Source organism: Elephas maximus, chromosome 10, assembly GCF_024166365.1.
Source record: "Elephas maximus indicus isolate mEleMax1 chromosome 10, mEleMax1 primary haplotype, whole genome shotgun sequence".
Taxonomy (NCBI): Eukaryota; Metazoa; Chordata; class Mammalia; order Proboscidea; family Elephantidae; genus Elephas; species Elephas maximus.
Genome location: NC_064828.1, coordinates 15,449,181 through 15,469,548, shown reverse-complemented (window position 1 = coordinate 15,469,548; position 20,368 = coordinate 15,449,181). Strand labels below are relative to the sequence as shown.

The following is a 20,368-nucleotide window of genomic DNA, read 5'->3' as shown; positions in this document are numbered from 1 at the left end:
GTTGCTGTTTTTCTCCAGCTCCTGCTCAAACCTGACACCCACAGAAAGGTCAAGCCCACGTGGTTCCGTGCGTCCCCTGCCTGGCCCGCCCTGCCTGTTACCATGACGACTGCTGTGCTGGAAAAGTCCTTAGCCACCTCCGAGCAGGTGTTGGGTGGCTCTCCCAGGCTCCATTCTTAGAAATGCACTCCTGCCAGGGGTTCCGGAGTTACAGGGCCTCTGGGAATACAGACAGACAGACAGAGATTCAGAAAAACAGATCAACACAGAGACACACACGCTGACAAAGAGAAACAATCATACTTAGGGGCATGGACAAGACGCCAGGAAGTAAGATGGTGAGGGAGCATCGGTGACACAGGCCTGAGGAATAGATGAATAAAGCAAAAGAGAGTCTGAGGTGGAAATAGGAAAAAGACAAGGGAAGGCACAGGGAACCCATGAGGGCAGAGAGAGCGTGCCTCAGACTGACAGAATAATGAAAAGGAAAGCAGAGGCCAGAGAGGAATGAGCAGAAGTGCAGCGTTCACCACCCTCGCACCCTGTCCCAGTGAAGCACCTTGTTTTTTCTTGCTTCATCCTTTCTGAGGTTCAACAGGGGTCTCAGTCTGAGTCGATTTGCTGGCCAGGCTCCTCCTCTGGCTAGACAATACTTGCCATCTTAGGAGATACGGTACCCTAACAACGGCAACATTGAACTCTGCTCGCACGCGTGCACACACACACCACCCACCCACCCACCCCTCCTTGCCCTACAGGCAGCTATTTGGTCAGACTCCTTGGTTCCATTTTACCCCAAACTCATAAATATCTAGTCTCAGCCTTGCCTCTCCCAGGAGGTGAACTGGGTATCAGAACACTGAGAAGGAATGGTATAGTAAATTAGGCAAGTTTTAGGGACTAGTGAGTGTGAACATCAGAGAGGTGAAGCCCTTGAAAGTAACTAATGTGAAAGAGAGAGAGGCTGGATAGTAAGCACCAGACAGGAGGGGGAGAGGAAGGGAGCAAGGAAGAGAGAGATGGGTCCAGAGCTCTGACTAAGGCAGGCCAGAGAAGAAGTAGCAGAGTTGGTGGGCCAGACCACAATTTCCCATCCTTGAACTGTCTTCAGGCTTTGAGGGAGGTCTCTCAGGGTCTTTGGATTCCTGGTCATTCTTCTTAGCATTTTTTAACTGGGGGCCAACAACCAGGCCATCAGCACAGGAAACGTGGTCTCATCCAGCTTTGACCTGTCCTCACCTTGACCACAGTGCAGAGGCGGCAACAGAGCCAGGACCCCTAATGTCACCATGTTCCAAGCTCAGATGTAGGTGTTGAGTGCGACAGGTGCCAGTTGGAGAGCCCACTGCCCTGATGCCCTCAGCCCAGAGAGCCCAGTGAGGGAGCTGGGCCCAGAGGGAGAAGTGAGCCCAAAAGAGCTGTGGGTGGGCACTCAGATGAAGCTGGGATGAATTAGCTCAGTGATGAGAACTACTCCACACACTGGGCCACAGAGGCTGAAAAGTGAAAATCAAAGGTCATACACTGTCCCTGAAGGGTAGATCCTGGAATGGGTGGGGAAGGGACTGTGGCAGATACTATTGATGCCTCACCCCACATCCCTTCAGCCCACCTCTGCGTCCAATTGCAGCTGCAGTGGACAGTTCCTGGGCACCCTGACAGCCTCCTGCCTCTCTCCTTCTCTCCGAGGGTTTTTCTCAACCCTTGCAGGACAGCCTGGAAGTGGCAGGGGCTTAACACCCACAAGGGGTAAATCTCAACCAATAAGGGATGGGCATCAGTGGATTAACACCCCAGATTAGGCCATCACTCAGTGGGGAGATTCTGAGCTGTGATCAGAGCCCCATGAAGTGATCCCAAAGGGACTGAGCCCTAATTAGCCACAGTGGACCCACTCAAAGCACCCTTCCCTGTCTCATTCTCCTTGCTCCCTCACTCCTGCTTACCCTCTAAAATAAACTGCCTACTCCAAGTCTCATGGTATGTGTTCAGAGAACACAGAATAGCACCCACCTTTCTGCGGTCTTCCCAGCCTAAGAGCCTGTCCCACAGGGCTGGGCTAAGAACTGTTGGAGGGCTCTAACTCTGACTGCTTGTAGGCAGGTGATCAGATGTTTTTGGGAGAGGAAAGGAGGGCTCACCAGCTGTCTCTATCAGACCTTGGGGAGGCCAAGGCTGACATACTGACAACGAGCTCCCATAGTTCTCCAGTGGGCAACCACAGACTTTCATAACTGGAAAGGACCTCAGGGGTCACCTGACCCAACTTTGCACTCAATGCAGGAATCCCCTCTACAGTCTGACACCTGCTTAAACACTTACACCCATAAACGAAACCCACTGCCATCGAGTCGATTCCCACTCATAGCAACCCTGTAGGACAGAGTAGAACTGCCCCATGGGGTTTCCAAGGCTGTAAATCTTTACAGAAGCAGATTGCCACATCTTTCTCCCAAGGAACGACTAATGGGTTCAAACAGCCAAACACTTAACCACTGAGCCACCAGGGCTCCTTCTAAACACCTCCAGTGATGGGGAACTCACCACATTTCACAAGGCAGCCCTGTCCACTTTTGGACAGCTATTAGAAAGTTCCCCTTTGTCATGGATTGAATTATGTCCCCCCAAAAATGTGTGTATCAACTTGGTTAGGCCATGATTCCCAGTATTGTGTGGTTGTCCTCCATTTCGTGATTATAATTTTATGTTGAGAGGATTAGGGTGGGATTGTAACACCACCCTTACTGAGGTCACCTGCCTGATCCAAGGTAAAGGGAGGTTCCCTGGGGTGTGGCCTGTACCACCTTTAATCTCTCAAGAGATAAAAGGAAACGGAAGCAGAGTTGGAGGCCTCATACCACCAAGAAAGTAGCACCAGAAGCACAGCGTGTCTTTTGACATGGGGTCCCTGTGCCTGAGAAGATCCTCGACGAAGGGAAGATTGAGGACAAGGACTTTCCTCCGGAGCCAACAAAGAGAGAAAGCCTTCCCCTGGAGCTGACGCCCTGAATTTGGACTTGTAACCTACTAGACTGTGAGAGAATTTCACTTTGTTAAAGCCATCCACTCATGGTATTTCTGTTACAGCAGCACCAGATGACTAACACATCCTTATACTGAATAGTAATGGTCTCCCTGAAACTACCCACCCCCCCACTGGTCCTAGTTTGTTCTTCGTACTTTAATGTTTCATCTTTCTATCCAAGAATCCTCCAAATATTTTAAAGCCAATAATGTCTCTATTACATCTCTTTTCCAGATCCCTACTCCCACCCCCTGCCCTGCCCCTCCCCCCAAAACCCTCGTTGCCTTGACCTTTCTTCAAGTCTTCGGAGCCTCCTGAGCCCACACCTCTCCTCCTGGATTTGTCAACGTTCTTTTACAATGTGATGCCCAGATAATGCTTCAGAGTGCTATGGCCAAAGCAGAATTATTTTTTATACTACTATGGCCCCAAGAAGGAGCCCTGGTGGCACAGTGGTTAAGTACTCAGCTGCTAACTGAAGGTTGGTGGTTCAAATGCACCAGTGGGAGAAAGATGTGGCAGTCTGCTTCTGTAAAGATTACAGTCTTAGAAGCCTTATGGGGCAGTTGTACTCTTTCCTATAGGGTCGCTGAGTTGAAACTGACCTCATGGCACACAACAACAGCCCCAAGTATATTTCCACTACTGATTCCTAAATTATAACTTTTTTGGCAGCTACACCACACTGCTCTCTCAACTGAACTGGTAAGACACTGAATATCTGTTGTTTTGGTTCTCAGCATTCCGTTTCACTTTCTTCAGGTAATAGCAACCCTCCTCCACTTCCCATTCTCATGTGGTTCTGTTGGACTGTCAACCACAGTACCCTGAATCCCTAGCCATAGGTTTGGGCCCATGACCTAGGCCCAGACAATAAAAGTATCCCCTTGCCCTGGTCATAGTAATTGGTCCAAGGATGAGCATGCGACCCAAGCCAGGCCAATCAGAGTCCTTCCCTTGGATTTACTATTTAGAGTTGGAAGGGAGAGCTCTATCTTTCCTCTGGAGTTGCTAGACTAGTGCAAGCTCAGAGATCTCTGTTCTAGACCAACACACAGAGAAGAGTCTATAGTGACAGTAAGCAGGGACTGAAGATATAGTGTTTGGATCCAGCTACCTTGAGGCCAGCACCACTTATGTCCTTCCCAATCAATGCCCCTTTATGATTTAAGGTAGTCTAAGAGTCTGGTTTCTGCCACTAGAACAAATCAACTAATATATAGTTCTTCCTTGTTCTCCACTTGCACAATTAATTTTCCAATTCTCACATTTATCCTTGTTAGGTTTTAGACTTTGTCTTATCATTCAAGTCTATAGAAAAGGGATGCTTCCCTGTTGTCCTAGATCAACTTGTCTTAGGCACGTCCTCTGCTCCTGAGCTTCGGGCCTTCTCTTAGCATTTCTGCCTCTCCTCTCCATGGCAGCTAAACTCTGCCTTGTATCTGTGATGGGTTTTGAGTAGGCCAGAGCTCCTGCCTCTCCACCAACAGAGCAGACCTTTTTGCTTGAATCTTCAGCCCAAGTTTCCCACTCTTCCCCCTGGGGTAGAGGGTTCATGCTTCTATTCTTCCCCAGCAAAGGATCTTCACCTGTCCAAGAAGGGCAAGAGTTCTACCATAAGCAGATGAGTTTTGTTTCTATTCCTTATCGCCTCCCTGAAGCCAGGGTTCGTTGCCCCTCCCCCAGTGGCTTAAGACTTCTGCTCATAGAGAAAAGGGTTAGGGAAGTAGGCCAGGCTTTTTGTCTTCTCCTAGCAGCTGCCTTGATCAACTCCTGCATGCCTGCATCACCAAAGGAAGCCCGCTCTTGTCTTCGGCCCTGCTTCCACTTTTTCTCATGAACACCCAGGGGAGGAAAACAGCCTGCTGTGAGTGCAGACTCCCCTGAGCCTGGAATAGTCTCCCAGCTATTCTAAGCCGACACACTAGTCCATACGTAGTCTTTACATTTTTATTAATTTGTTAGCTTCTTCTCTGTTTGTATGACAGCCATATCTTTCTCTCGTGCTCTGCCAAAGTTGAAACAGCTCATGTGTCTCTGTCCCTCCTTGGAGAAACTTACTTGGTTGGTTGCCTTGTGCCCCATTTTCTGATGAGTTCAAGAAAAGCTCTATTTTGTAGATGATCTGGCTTTTTTCTCATCGTTGGGCTGGAAGTGACATTTTCTTGCAGCTTTCTACATCCTCAGTGGAAATAGACGTTCTCAAGTCACTATCATCTGTTTCTTGGACAACTGCAACCATTTCACAACTGATCCCCTCCGTCAGTGCTGCTCTCTCCGTGCTATAGCCAGAATTATTAAAATTCTCTAACTGTCAGAAACTAGAGGGGACTGCAAAATAAAAGTACTTGAAATTAACTTCATAAAATCTGACACCTATGCCACGGCGTCCTAGTTCTCTACTGCAAAGTAACAAACCAACCCAAACTTAGTGGCTTAAACCATGACAACATTTACTTGGCTCATGAATCTGCAGGACTTTGCAGGGCTATCTCACCTCTGTTCTATTCAGTGTCAGTTGGGGTGGCTTAAAGGCTGGGAGATGGAATTATTGGAAGCCTCACTCATTCATACGTCTAATGTCTGGGAAGGAAAGACCCAAACAAGTGAGGGCTGGAAGAGCTGGGACTCTGTGGGCATCTCTCTCTGAAGCTTCTCTGGTATGGTGACTTCAGGGTACTTAAATTTCTTCTGTGTTGGTTCAGAATTATCAAGGAACATAGGGGGAGAGAGAGTGTGTGTGAGACAGAGAAAGCCAGGTAAAAGCTGTATCACCTTTCATGACCTAGCTCGGAAGTTACATCATTTCTGCTGTGCTCTATTAAGGTGAGGCAGCTATAAGTTTTTGCCCAGTTTCAAGAGGAGGGAATATAGAGCAATCATCTCAATGGAGGAGTGTCCATATCACACCGTAAGACAAACGTGTCGGATGGGATTTATTGGTATAACCATTTTGTTCTGTACAGTGAAAAAATTACTTTCAAAAAAATCAACCTAGAAAATAAAATAAACCAAAAGCCCTCCAATTACATTACTTCATACAGACGTATCATTACCAAGTGTATTTGTGCTCCCCCAACTAACTTAATCATGTCAAGCCCATGGCAGCCATTACCATCTTTCTAGATGCAAATTTGATCCTGTCACTGCCTCTGTTAAAATGACCTCATGGCTCCCTGTTGTCCCCCCAACACATTCCAAACTCCTTAATCTGACATACAAAGTCCCTGACACCTGGCCTTGTTTATTAATTTCCAACCTCACTTCTTGCCACCTCTTCGTTTGCCCTTTATGCTCCAGCTATACTAAATTTGGAGCCCTGATGGCACAGCGGTTAAGAGCTATGGCTGCTAACTAAAAGGTCGACAGTTTGTATCCACCAGCTGCTCCTTGGAAACTATGGGGCAGTTCTACTCTGTCCTATCAGGTTGCTATGTTGTTGTTGTCAGGTGCTGTCGAGTCGGTTCTAACTCATAGCGACCCTATGCACATCAGAATGAAACACTGTCCGGTCCTGCACCATCCTTACAATCGTTACTATGCTTGAGCTCATTGTTGCAGCCACTGTATCAATCCATCTCATTGAGGATCTTCCTCTTTTCCGCTGACCCTGTACTTCGCCAAGCATGATGTCCTTCTCCAAGCACTGATCCCTCCTGACAACATGTCCAAAGTATGTAAGATGCAGTCTCGCCATCCTTGCTTCTAAGGAGCATTCTGGTTGTACTTCTTCCAAGACAGGTTGCTATATGAGTTGGAATTGACTCGATTGCAACGGGTTTGGTTTTTGGTTTTATACTGAACTACTTTCCATTCAGGGAAACGCTGGTGGCATGGTGGTTAAGATCTATGGCTGCTAACCAAAAGGTCAGCAGTTCAAATCTACCAGGCTCTCCCTGGAAACCCTATGGGGCAGTTCTACCCTGTCCTACAGGGTCGCTATGAGTCGGAATCAACTCTGCAGAATTGGGTTTGTTTTTTTGTTGCTGACTTTCCATTCAGCAAACTTTCTTTTGCCTTTAGGCCACTGAACATGTTTTCCTCTTCTGGGACTCCTTCCATCCCCACACCCTTATCCCTTTATTCCCTCTAACTCCTACTCATTGTTCTGGACCCAGCTTCCCTAGCATTGCCTCTCGCCTACTCCCACCTGACAGGCCTAGGGGTCCTTCCCATATGCTTACGTCTACACAGTACCCATCAGCGAGGCCATGGCTCCCTGTCCATCATTCCACACAGGAAGATATTATACTGCTTCACTAACCACTGTGCACAGTGCCTGGAGCATTGCAGAGGCTCAACAAACACTGGTTAGATGAACAAATCTGTGCCTTAAACAACCTGCTTCTGGGCTCAAAAAACAGCCTTCCTACAAACCTAAGATTGCTCTGGCAGTGCCCTGTCTTGAATCTTACAACTGAAGGAGAGCCAAAGTTGGTTCTGATAGTTTGGGATTTTTAGTAACATACTGGCTGTTTCATGTGGCTGAGGCTGTTCTCAGTCTTGAGGGACTCACTCCAAAGCAGTGCCAGGTAGTGGCTCCAGGGTATCTCCCCTCTTCCAGCAACAGTCCTGGTAGGCAGGCCTGCCTGGGAGAGAAGTACATTGGCAACAGCTGGTGGGATATTTATTTGCTATTTCTACATTCAGGACCTATTTCTGGAGCAGGTATTGGATGCGAGCCTGTGCCATTCCAACACTGGTCTTGCCAAGCCCTGGGGTGATGAGTACGAGTGCTGGTAGAGGACAGTACAAGTCCCTTAGCTTATCTCCCTGGCTCCAACCTGACCTCTGGGTATGTCATCACTGCTTTGCCCGATGGTAATTACCTATCTCTGGCTCTAAGGTTCAGCACGAAATATTGCTCCATTTGCTTTAACTTTCTGTTTCACTAAGGACTTAAGGAAGGAAGAACATTAGAGGTGATTAAAAAGTCTTTCTCAACTCACAAATTCTACTGATTTTAGGAAGTTCCAACTGGAGTTCCTTAGAGTTTCTAGGGTCAAAGGAAACAGATCAGAATTTGGGACCAATGCCGTCTTTCCTATGGTTACTGAAAGGGAACTGGAACACAAAGAGGTCATTTGACTTAGTTATAATCACACAGTAAGCCACAAGACAGATAAAGACATAGCACCCAAGGCTCTTGGTTTCAAATTCAGTGGCACTTCAATAGTATAAGTTAAATCTATATTAATAAGTTAGTTCTATGAGCTAATAACATTTGTTTTGGGTAAATGGAGTTTCACCTTTTTTAGAGCCATCACTTAAGTTGTCACCTCTAAACCAATTAAGAAACCATAGTTTCCACTCACTGGGCTCCCTTCTGTGGAGGCCCGTCTCTAGCGAAGAGTTGGGTGAGAAGGCAACTGGAGGTCAGGGCCGTCCTCTCACAGCTCACTCAGGCTTTCATGTGGCACTAAAGCCTTTCAGTCCTACAACTCCTTTTAAGTTCCTCCAAACAAACTCCCCACGTTTTCAGACTACATATTCTTTTTCTGAAGTAGAAAATGGGAAGAAGAGAAGACAAGAGTAGAATCTTACTTGAACTACAGAAAGACTGTTTTCTGGTACAGAAATATTCTCTTATCACCCTCTGGCCCGCTGCTCTTTGGGAGAGTGTTTTGGGACCTCCTTGCTTTTTTTCTTAAATTGTTGTTACTGAGGGAGAATGATTTTTTTGTTTTTTGTTTGTTGGTTTATCAGCTAAAGAGAAGGAAAATCTTAGCCTTTTTTTGTTTTTTTAAAGAAATCTATCCACGCAGTTGAAAGCCATCGACTGGCTCTGTAGGAAGGGCATCTGAACCCCAGAGATGGCAGCTCGCACGCTGGGTCCAAGGCCAGATGATCACCAGTGCTCTAGCTTCCTTGAAGTGCTCAGGGGCTGTGGAGGGCCACTCTCTCTGGCACAGGTGGTGGTTGTTGTTGAGTGCTGTCAAGTCCGTTCCGACCCTGTAGGACAGGCTAACACTATTAGTCAATGAAAAACGATGAAAGTATAACTGGAAAATATAACAAAAATCTTCATATCATTGAGTATACTGAATCACCTGGTTGGTTCCCATCCTTTTGGACACAGCAAATGCTTGATTTAGAAATGAACACATTGTCTCTGATGATTTTTACAGTCAATCTGTATATCATTAGGGATTTAGAACCTGTCCTAGGCTGGGTTTTCTAGAAAAGCAAAATCAATGAAACATGTATGTATATACATAGAGAGAGAGAGAGAGGTATTTGTATCAACGAAATGGCTCACGTGGTTGCAGAGGCTGGAAAGTCCCAAGTCCATGGGTCAGGCTGGAGGCTTCTCCTGACTCACGTAGTTGATGGGGCTGGCGAACCCAAGATCGGCAGGTCGGACAGCAGGCCTCTGGCTCACAGACTGCAAAGGCCTCTGAATCCCAAGATCAGCAGGTGAGACAGCAGGCTGCTGACTCACAGGCTGTGGAGGCTGACGAATCCCAAAAGGGCAGGTCAGCTGCTAGCTCAAGTCCCAAGAACCTGAGATCCAATGAGGAGCCCGCTGCAGAATCCAGAGTGAGCAAAAGCCCAAGAACCTTGCCAGAAAGTCCACATATATTGGATACAGGCCATGCCTCCAAGGAAATTCCCTTTCAACTGATTGGCTGCTCATGGCAGATCTCATCATGGAGGTGATTACACTGTATCAGATCTCATTATGGAGGTGAGTACATCGTTGCATAGGTGCGAAACGACATCATAACTGCCACACCACTGAGAATCATGGCCCAGCCAAGTTGACACTCAACCTACACCATCACAGAACCCATTACCTAGGAAGACCCTCCATGCAGCCACGGTCTCAGAATCCTACCCTCAGGGGACCAAGGTTTGGATTGCCAGAGAGCACATTCTAGAACGAGGAGGCTGGTGAAGGTCACCAGCTCCCCTGCGGATGGCATGAGTTTGTCTGTATCTCCCCATTGCCTGAGAGTGTCTCTCCGGGAGGGATCAGGTCAACAGCAACACACACAGCTATTCTGATGAGAAACGCTTTATAGGAATACACACTGAATAAGAACATGATAAACCAAGAGGGATGCTCAGGCTCAGCCAGGAAAGCTGTCACAAGGAAGAAACTTGGAACTATTCAGGGATGGTATCAAACATTAACACCATATTTACAATTCTAATTTAGAACCTGGCCCTTTTTAAGTGCAGGAGAAGGTTGGAGGAGAAACCATGCATGAAATAAAAAAGACACACTACAACTTTCACATTTTCATATGTCTTTTGCCCACTTTCCCCACAAGGAACAATCAAAGGAAAAGCCCAGTCACTACATTTACTATGGACTTATTATAGAAGCCCCAGGCAGGCTTGGATTCAAAGAGGCAGACTTCATTCTCCTTACCCCAACTCACCCCAAACAATTTCCTGAGGGAGTGCTTGGGACACAGACAGGGAACACCCAGAAGAGCCAAGAGATTATCCAGCTCACTCCTACGTTATACACAAGGGCAGCAGTTTCTCCAAGTACTTTCACACTTGGTTCTTCACTAGGCTCTTAGCAGACGTCCAACTTGCAGCATCAGTGCTCAGTCAAGCTGTGTGGCACACAGGAAAGCTGTACTTAGATCCAGCACACACTGGGTCAGGGACCGCATCCAAGACAGTCACACTCACACATGCCAGCCCCAAGCATGTCCTCAGGGGCCTGCAGCTGTTTGCTCTGTGGAGAGAAGTTTGGGCTTTTTCCCTCCCTAGATTCTCCTCGATGCAGAAGCTGAGCTCACCATTGTTCCCTGTGAGCCTGAGACAGCTGCTCCGCGTGTGTGCGTGTAATTTACTGTTCCGCTGCTGCCAGCTCGTCCCCGGCCTCTGGCTTCTCAACCTGTGACTCGGGAGGAATCAGATACTGGACCTCCTCTGTGCTGATGGCTACTTTATCTGGCTGGAGCCATCTCTTGAAATGTTCCAAGGTGCTACAAAAGAGCAGGAGAAAAGGATGGCTGCATCAGACCTCACCAATTATCTCAGTTACTCAAATTCTGCCTACCCACCCACCACTGATTTCTTCCTACAATTGTTTTTCTCTGCAAACTTGGGAAGAACAGCGATACTCCTTTGACAGCTGTGCATCCAAGCAGCTCCGTGGCATAACTGATCCCCTAGTGGGCACTTGGGCTATAAGCAGCACCAGGACCCTCTAGATGCACAGCCTCAGAAAGCTCAATGAGAACTGCAGAAGAGCTAATGCCTCAGTAGTCTTTTTTTGCCTCAAAACTGGAGAGGAGAGAAATTGTAAAGGGGAGGGAACGCTCAAATAAATACCAAATTATTAGTGAGGCAGGAGCCTGAGCGTCTTCAAATCTCACACCTGAGGCAATGAGGCTCAGTTATGCTTCGAGCACTTATTGGCACTGTGTGATTTTTTTGGTTTGCTGTGTTGTGGGGTTTCTGTGTTTGCTTGTTTCACCCTGTAGCAAGTCTCCAAGATAGAAACATCTGAGCGGCAAATGTTCCCTACAAAGGAATGGCTCCCTTTGTCTGGATCTGCAGGGAGGGGGCAAGTGTGAGTGTCAGGCTCAGTGGTCCCCCCCCACCTTCCTGAAGTACCCAGGACCCTCCACTCTAAAGGGATTAGACGGTCAAGAAAAATGTAAATGACCAGAAATAATGTACGTCTCATTCTATGCTTGTCAACACCAAAAAGTCTTAAATCAACACAGAAAGTCATAAGCAAAGGACTTTTAGATACCCATCAGTGTTTGGGGGAATTGCGGGTTGACAGATGAATTTCTCTGTCCATTACTTCTGCCAAAAGCATACCATGAGGGAGGCCACCAACCGGGCCTTCATATCCATGAAGACTCACACAATTCCAGTACAAAATGGCCTTTTTTAAAACACAAACTTTGAAGTTTGAAAACAAATTCAGATATACTGTTTCCTGATGCTTGCTCTGAACAAGGATAAAAAGAAGCATTTCCGCAGACATAGGCTAGAGAGAACGAATCCAAACGCGGAGGGCACCAGGCAGCCGAGTGACTCAGATGCCCACAGCTGGGGGAACTGGGCGTGACAAGGGCATTTAACCTTCATCTACCACACTTTTCATAGAATCATTAACATTAACCCTAGAGAAAAGGTGTCACAAGGTATCGATAAACAGATGGAAACGTTAACCTGAGTCTTGGTACCGATCTGATTTCAGAAGAAGAGAATTCCTACTTGAGAATTATGCAGGAGAAACTTCAATATTTTCTTCTCAAAACTAGCGAGGAGGGAAATATTCAAGGCAAGAGAGGATGTAAGTAAATACTAAGTTATTAGTGGGTCAGGAGTCTGTGCGGCTTCAAATCTCCTGTGCCTGGGGCAGTTTTCTTGCTCAGTGAGGTTGAGCCTTCACAGAGAGAAAAGAACAGAATTTGTATGATCTGAATTCTCAGAGGGCAATCCTACACTGCCTTCCAAAGGATCTGGGGCACTTTGATCCAGTATTTGAGATAATGTAAGTGAAAGTACTTTGAAAAGTAAGGCGTAACTATGAAGTTTCTTTCATTCACATACTGTCCAAGACTTCTGTGCACCATCTTCACATGACACCATGGGACTGATAAAATCAGTGTTCATACACTGAAGCCTGTGAGAGCCGGAACTCGACAGCACTGTCTGTTTTTCTGGGTCTTGCCGGTTTTCTGCCTTTGACAGGGTGCCGTCACCGCTTTTCTGCCACTCTCTATTTGGTAGAAAATATTTGACTTTTCCTTCCCTGACAGGTTTCCACGTTACACAGGTTCTGGCTTTTGCAGGTTTCACGAGGTTTCAAACTTAGGCTGTCATATTACCCCAAGACCTTCTGCGAAAACTCAGGTTTTTGCTTCCCCCAAGCCAGCTTCTTATTTTGAATAATTTCTTACTGACCTTTACAACTCTGTTAAGAATGATAATAACCGCTAACACTTATACAGCGCTTACACGTACCAGGCACTGTTCTAAACACGTCTTACACGGTGAGTCATTTAACCCTCACATTTTACATGAAGGGAGAGCTACTGCCCTCACTTTACAGAGAAGAAAGCTGAGGCACAGAGAGGTTACTTGCCCAAAAACGTACAACCAGCAAGTGGTAGGGCCACCTTCCTGAGTATGGCGCTACCTCCTGCTCACTGTAGCGGCACTGTGGCTCTCCCCACTTTCCTGCGTCCTGTCCCCCTGCAGGTACTGTTCAAGGCCTCTCATGTGAACACCACAGCCCATGGGGAGCTCCGCAGCACTTTCTCTCACTTCCCCATCTGGCTTTTCTCTTACACTGCTCTGCATTGTTAAATCTATCTACATATATGTATATTTCCTCTCTCCCCAACCAGTTCTGAGGGGGGCAAAAAAAACTGAGGCTAAAACTTTCTTACGGCCTCCCCTCCTCCATGGCATCACACAATATACACTTAATAAAGTCATTCATTTATTCCACACATATTTACTGGCAGCCCTGGAGGCACAGTGGTTAAGTACTTGGCTGCTAACCAAAAGGTTTGTAGTTCCAACCCACCAGCCGCTCCACGGGAGAAAAATGTGGCAGTCTTATTCCATAAAAATTTACAGCCTTGGAAACCTTATGGGGCAGTTCTACTCTGTCCTACAGGGTCACTATGAGCTGGAATCGACCTGATGGCAGTGGGTTTGGGTTGGTGATAAATATTTACTGAGTGGCTACAATATGATTGAAGCTCTGTAAAGCAATGGAGATTCAGAGGGAAGAAGGTTCCCGCTTTTGATTGATTTCTACTTTCTCAAGTGAATTATTTACTTAATGAAGACATCGGTTCATTCTCAACTCTGTTCACTCTATGACCAAGATGCAGCCTGGGGTATTAGACCCAGTGCCTTGGCAGAGGGCACTGGGTCTAATACCCCAGGCTACAGCACTGTGGCAAAAACACCTGTTCTCAAAAATTTGCTGCTGAGCTGACAGCAAGCTCACAAAGCATGATTTCTGAGTTTTAGAGAAGAGCTGATGTCGGTATCAACTAACATCAGGACTCAGATGTCACTGTCCCCAGATTCTTTAGAGAAAGAGAAATGTTCTCAGTGAAACAGACCGTCACCAGCGACTTGAGAGGGAATCAATTACCTCTCATTGGAATCGAGTCCATCCACAAAGAACTCTGACGCTAACTTCTCCTGGAGGAAGCGATCCCAGCATTCCTTCTTGGCCTGGGCCAGGGTTCGAAGCATGTCCTTGGAGGTGACTTCCTGATTTAAACCTTTGATTCTTCTCAGTTTCTTTTCTAAAGGGAGAAGAAGTGGAACTTAACAAGGAAAGCGAAGAGGAAACGAAATTTAAATCTAAAATGCAAAATGCCAACTTGAAATTTTCTCACTGATTGAGTACATCAGTTGCTCTGCAAAAGAGCTCGTTTTTTAAGGAGGACATATTTAGGGGAACAAACATTTTTCTTTTTCCTTCACAGTGTCCTTGCCCTGGATTTTATCAAATAAATGTTTAACCCCGGAAAAGCAAGAAGCCATAGGTTTTCACAAAGAAATCGATGACATGTTTTCTTTGAAATCACCAAAGCCCAGCAGGTAGCTCTCTAAGGATTGCCTGTTTTCCTGGGCTTGGCATGTGTACACTCTCATCTTTTTCCAGCTCCTTGAAAATAGTCTCTCTGAGGAGCAAACTGTTTTTCTCTTTGTTACAGTGACATGAAGTGATCTTCAAACCTCATGAGAAAGAATTAGAGAAAATTATGAGCAACCCGATGGTTCATCAATACTAAAATCAACTTGATGAGAGCGCAATAATAAGAGACCTTTAAGATCTCTAAGTGTGATCGGATTCTTGATTACACAAAAAGAACCTCCTAACATTTTTTTAAGTTGTTCAACTTCTGGCCTGGGTGGCAGAGCCTAATGTCTTGCAATCCCTTTGAGAGTGGTCCATACGGCTTCCTGATGATAGATGTTTAATTACTCTTCTTTGCATTTTAAGTATAATTATCGACCATATCTCCCCTTTTGAAGAATACAAGCAAGGGTTTCAGCATTTACCTTCAACTATAATACATGAGTAAATGATGGCTTTTTGGGGGAGCCGAGGAGGAAGAGGCTGGACATCAAAGCCCAGAACCAATAGAAACTATGATTTGCAATCCCATTTTCATTTCTAAACAAGCCACATGAGCTAGCACCCACTGATCAAAACAATAAACACCTTTTGTTGCTATAAGTTACCATCAGGAGCGCACCCATATAAAAACCTAGAGTTGTTAAACATTTCAGGAATTTTATTTTCTCCTGGAGGATGTGAAAAGGGTTACATGTGTCGTCCTGTTTAACTGGCAAAGTTCTTAGTTGTTGCCCTTACCAGTGAATCCTCTTTGGAATAGGCTTATTTGGCAATAAAAACAATCTTCATGTTGTCTGGCCTTGGTTGTCAAGGTAGAAGGTGCTCTGGGTTGAAAAGGCTTTCCGCTCTGAGTGCACCGAGCCCCTGATCAGATATGATTTAAGTAGGGCAGGCAGAAACAGGAGCCGCTACATACTCCAAACCCACCTGCCACTGTCTCCCGATCCCGGCCACAGGTAACAGAAATGGCTCTTATTTTCCTCAGAGAAGGAATCTGTCATCATTGTTACTGATTTTAGAAAGGAGCAGTGGAGTTTTAACTTTCAGAACTAGTCTTCACCAGTCAAAATCATCAAAACCATCGTCATGAAAGTCTGTTATAACCCCTGAGCACACAGCACCAACAAGCCAAAGGATCTGGTTCTTCAGCTTTCTTGGGCTATGGCTTTTTCTTCTTATCATCATTAAACAGATGCTGTGGCTACTACAAAACAGAATTTTCAACCAACAGCCATAGCTACAAGCATTGCTCTTATGTCCTGCCTTTGGTGGTTTCATATTATACCCTCACCTTTTTCTTTATCCATCATTCCACCTAAATGTTTCTTGTGTCTTTTTTCTCCAGTACATCATTAACAAAATTCCATTGTTTTCCAATATATTTCTTAGCAATCACGTAAGCTGTCTTCTGATTTTTCTTCCTGTCCTTCCTTGAAAGCTCATTGTTCTTGAATTGCCTTTCCTTCTGCAAATAATTATTCCCAGGTTTCGTTCTGTGAGATTCCCTAGGTCACACAGATAGGTCTCATGGATGTTCAATGATAAAAGGATACCACAATTCCAAAAGCTGGCCATCATGTCCTCGACTGATATTTCTCTTTCCCCTAGCATGGGATAATCTGAATCTCTTTCCTGTGTTTGGAGTCGCTCCAGATGCTTAAACTTAAGGTTACAGGACACAGGACAGATGTGTTCCAGAAACATTAAATAAACGAAATGGCTAACAGGGGGCAGAATGAATTTTAACATGCTCCCAATTCAAACAATCCATCTATTTAACATGATGGTTTTTCAAACCGTAGCATTTGAAATTCATTATAGCTCTGATGCCATGACCTTCTCATAACAGTTCTTTAAGGACAGCATAACAGTTCTTTAAATAAATGAGCCACCAATAGTAGACAAGAGGGTTCTACAGAACACCAAGAAATAAAGCAGAATTTAGTCAAAACAGTGAGAGGCAGGAGGTGACAGGCTGTTTTAAGGGATGTGGAAAGAAAGGGTCACTCTTTCTCAACAATCTGACCTGTAACACCCCCTAAAATTATATCTGAGGAATATACGTGGCAAGGACAAAAAAGAAAAAAGAAAATTAGGAACGAAAAACGAAGTTTGATGTAACAGAATGTCAACATGCTTCCCTAAAACCACCAGCTTCTGATTTAAAAAAAATAAGAAAAAGCCACCTAACTTTACCAAAAAAAAAAAAAAAAAAAACACTCCTTGCTGTGGGTCGATTTCCATTCATGGCAACCCTACAGGACAGGGTAAACTGGCCAACAGGGTTCCAACGTTGTAAATCGTCACAGAAGCGCATCTGTCCATCTTTCTCCCGCGATCTAACTTACCTAGAGATGCTAAATACACTTCTGAATCCTGCAAGGGCGCCCAAGGCTGCAGAGACGGCTGGACAGCAGAGTCTGCTGCCTCCCTCTGGCCTTCGCCTGCAGGATAAGAATCCACAAAGGAGTCTGAGAAAGCATTGCTGGCACCATCCTCTTGGGCAGGATTTGGCAGACAGGAACAGATTTCAGCCCAGAGATCCCGGCCAGATCTTGTGGCTGTACAGTCAATGCTCTCAAACATTTTCATCTGGAATCTGAGTTGAAAAACAGAAGTTCAAGTGAGTAAAGACTAGCTTCAAGGATACAGTATAAGTACGTGGTTCTCAGATTTGTTTACTCATTGAAGGAAGGTGCTGTACTAGCCTTTTAAGAAGTTTTGTTTAACACAACAAATTCCTATGTAACAGGCAAAAACATGACAAAGGGGAAATTTGGTTCCTTTTTTGGCTGCACAATCAAGTTGTTCTCATGATGAAGTTTGTCTTTAAAGATGGAATTTCTAGGACATTTCTATTGTGGATGACCAGTCTGCACTTTTCTCCAAAGATTTCTAAAATGCAACTGCCTTGTTCACAGCCAATTAAATTCTGTCTTCAATAGGGCACAGACTAAAGGTCTTGCACATGAGGATAGCACAAGTGCTGCTGGATGACAAGTGTGTCAAAGAGAACTGCCATCAGGTAGGAGCCCATGTGCTCACTACATACAGAAACTAGGCTATATGCCCTATGGTCTTGTTTTAACACTGAAAACAGGCATTTTCACCATTTACAGATGAAGAAACTCTGGCTCAGAGGGGTAACTTGCCTAAGTGCACATTACTTTATACATAAGGAATCCTTGATTGGAAACCAGACCTATGCTACTCCAAAATCCATGTTTTTACCCAAAACCATGCTGCCTGCTTGGGAAATATACTGAAATTTGCCCAAGCAGCTATGCACACAGCCTGGGGACTTTTATAACTATCTAGGTTTAGAGGAAGGAATCTTTAGGGTCAAGAAAGCTGCCTGAGGCAAGGTCTGAATAATTTCTGGAAAGTTCGTCCAGCTGACAAGGGCCCGGAAGTAAAAGGCACAGACATGTCACTGCGGCCCGGGTGAACTGATGCCAGGGGCCATAAACGAGCTCCCACCCTCTCCCCCTTGAAGTCATTTGCATCTATCCAAATCACAAATCGCCGGGGCGTCCAGAACCGCGCAGAGAACCCAGGAGCCCTGCCTACGGGCCTCAGTCACTCTGGCCTCAAGGTGTGGCCAGCGGTATGAGTCAGGCCCCGAGGCTTCCCCGTGGGCCGGGCCGGAGCGGGGAAGTACAAGACGCTGGGCACCCGGGCCCCTCCTCACCTACCCCAACCGCCGGCCCCGCAGCCCGCAAACGCTCGCCTTTGGTCGGTCGCTGGCAGCAGGGAAGAAACGGGAGGGGCGGTGTCTCCGAGTGACGGATCCCGAGAATCCTCCAATCACCGATAGAATCGGCGGTGTTCTGTGCGTCGATTGGCTTAAAGGAACTCAGCTGGGTGAGGAAGTGAGCGCTGAGGGAGGACATGCGGTAGGCGGGGCTCTTGTTGCCGGGAGACGGTGCAGTCACGTGGCCGGAGTCCCTTCCCTCTCTCGTGCTGAGCTAATACCACGTACATCGGTAGGTTCGGTCCTCACAGGTATCGTACCCCCAACCTTCCTTGATCGAATAAACCCGGACATCTTTTGGTCCCTTGAATTTAAGTTTATCTGCACGGCAATCCTGTGGCCCATTGTTTGTTTCCAAAAATTTCACCCTTTCCTACCCAAGTTAGGTCTGGTCAACCCCTAGGATGGTGAAGGAAACTACTTCTGTTCCTACTCTCACAGGGGACCAATGTCCCATTCACGGGGTTATGAAAATTTCCCTCAGTCGTTGGTCAACACAAGGAGCCCTGGTGGCACAACAGTTAAGCGCTTGACTGCTAATGGAAAGATTGGTATTTGAACACACCCCGTGGCTGTGCGGGAGAAGGACCTGGCATTCTGCCCCCGTAAAGACCACAGACTGTGAGGACAGTTCTACTGTGTCACATGGCGCTGCTGAGTCCACTGGATGGCACCTAAGCTTGTGTTGTGTTCTAGGCATTGTGTTAAGCAGGAATTCAAGACACATAAGACTTGGTATTGATTTAGGAGATAATATTGAAGCTATTATTCCCTGTCCTTGAACATAGAGAATGTGACCCCGCTGAAGCTGGACTCACAAGAACACATCAGTTATAAAGACAACAGCTAGGACGATCTTGGAAAACGTCTTTTTAGAGAAGCACAAAAGACCCACATACTTTCCACACTTATCTTTTTTCATTAGCCTTTGTTGTTGTCGTTAGGTGCCACGGAGCCTTTAGTGAACAGTGAGATTTGTTGGACCAATGAAGACCCTCCTGACTGTTGTTACCGAAACCTGTACCAATGATTGTTAAGAAAGACAATTCAAAGGTGAAGAATGAGCTTCTTGGATCAAGCAGACACATGAGACTGTTGGCATCTCCTGTCTGAAGGGGTCATTAGAGGGTAGAGAAGGTCAGAAGCTGGCCAAATGGACACGAAAAGAGAGAGTGGAGGAAAGGAGTGTGCTGTCTCATTAGGGGGAGAGCAATTAGGAGTATATAGCAAGGTGTTTATACATTTTTGTAAACTTTTACTTAAAGCACAATAAAAAAGAAAAGACAACTCAAAATGTAGGATCACAGTGTCTAGCCAATCTGTGAAAAAATAAAGCTTTCAATGGTTTTGCCCATTTGTAATGTTAATATATACTGATGACTGTGTAATATTCCTTGGACTCGAGCAGACATGGCTGTGGCAGCATGCTTGTCTGTTTTCCCACTTTTGTCTGTTCTGTAATTTCCTTCGATTTGGGGAGACATGGCTCTGGCAGCATGCTTGTCCCTATCCAACTTTTGTCTCTTTGAATATATGCTGAATAAAACCTTTCTTTTTGCTTTACTAAACTTTGTGATGTTTTTACAGTGTTGACTATGCAGAGACATTCGAACGTGTAGATTACAACAAAATATAGATAACAATATGAAGAATGGGAATTCCAGAACGTTAATTGTGCTCATTCAGAATCTGTACGTAGAACAAGAGGCAGTCATTCCAACAGAACAAGGGGCTACTGTGTGGTTTAAAATCAGACAAGGTGTGCATCAGGGTTATATCTTTTCACTAATTCAATATGTACACTGAACAAATAATCCAAGCAGCTGGAATATATATGAAGAACATGCATCAGGATTGGAAGAAGACTTATTAACAACCTGCAATATACAGATGACACAACCTTGCTTGCTGAAAGGGAAGAAGACTTGAAGAACTTACTGATGAAGATCAAAGACTACAGCCTTCAGTATGGATTGCACATCAACATAAA

The 20,368-nt window shown here is 45.7% G+C and overlaps 1 protein-coding gene across 3 annotated transcripts; it reads right to left on the bottom strand.

Annotated features, from left to right (window-relative positions):
* Positions 1 to 5,971: 5,971 nt before the first annotated feature.
* On the bottom strand, positions 5,972 to 18,455 carry CCDC32 (coiled-coil domain containing 32). Of its 3 annotated transcripts, none has more exons than XM_049898712.1 (4): positions 18,355 to 18,455; positions 16,973 to 17,223; positions 14,127 to 14,283; positions 5,972 to 10,974 (listed from the first exon to the last, which is right to left on the bottom strand). In XM_049898712.1, the coding sequence occupies exons 2-4, from the start codon at positions 17,214 to 17,216 to the stop codon at positions 10,836 to 10,838; spliced, it is 540 nt and encodes a 179-aa protein (XP_049754669.1). In that variant the 5' UTR covers positions 17,217 to 17,223; positions 18,355 to 18,455; the 3' UTR covers positions 5,972 to 10,835. The 3 variants fall into 3 exon arrangements, with proteins under 3 accessions (XP_049754669.1, XP_049754671.1, XP_049754672.1); XM_049898714.1 differs by having other exon boundaries at positions 18,320 to 18,418; XM_049898715.1 differs by having other exon boundaries at positions 18,316 to 18,396.
* Positions 18,456 to 20,368: the final 1,913 nt, after the last annotated feature.

Coding starts and splice junctions, on each gene's coding strand:
- CCDC32 (XM_049898712.1), bottom strand. CDS start 17,216: ATGAAAATGTTTGAGAGCATTGACTGTACAGCCACAAGATCTGGCCGG. Junction 14,284..16,972: donor AGTGTATTTAGCATCTCTAG/GTAAGTTAGATC, acceptor TTCTCCCTTTAG/AAAAGAAACTGAGAAGAATC. Junction 10,975..14,126: donor GGACTCGATTCCAATGAGAG/GTAATTGATTCC, acceptor GCTCTTTTGTAG/CACCTTGGAACATTTCAAGA.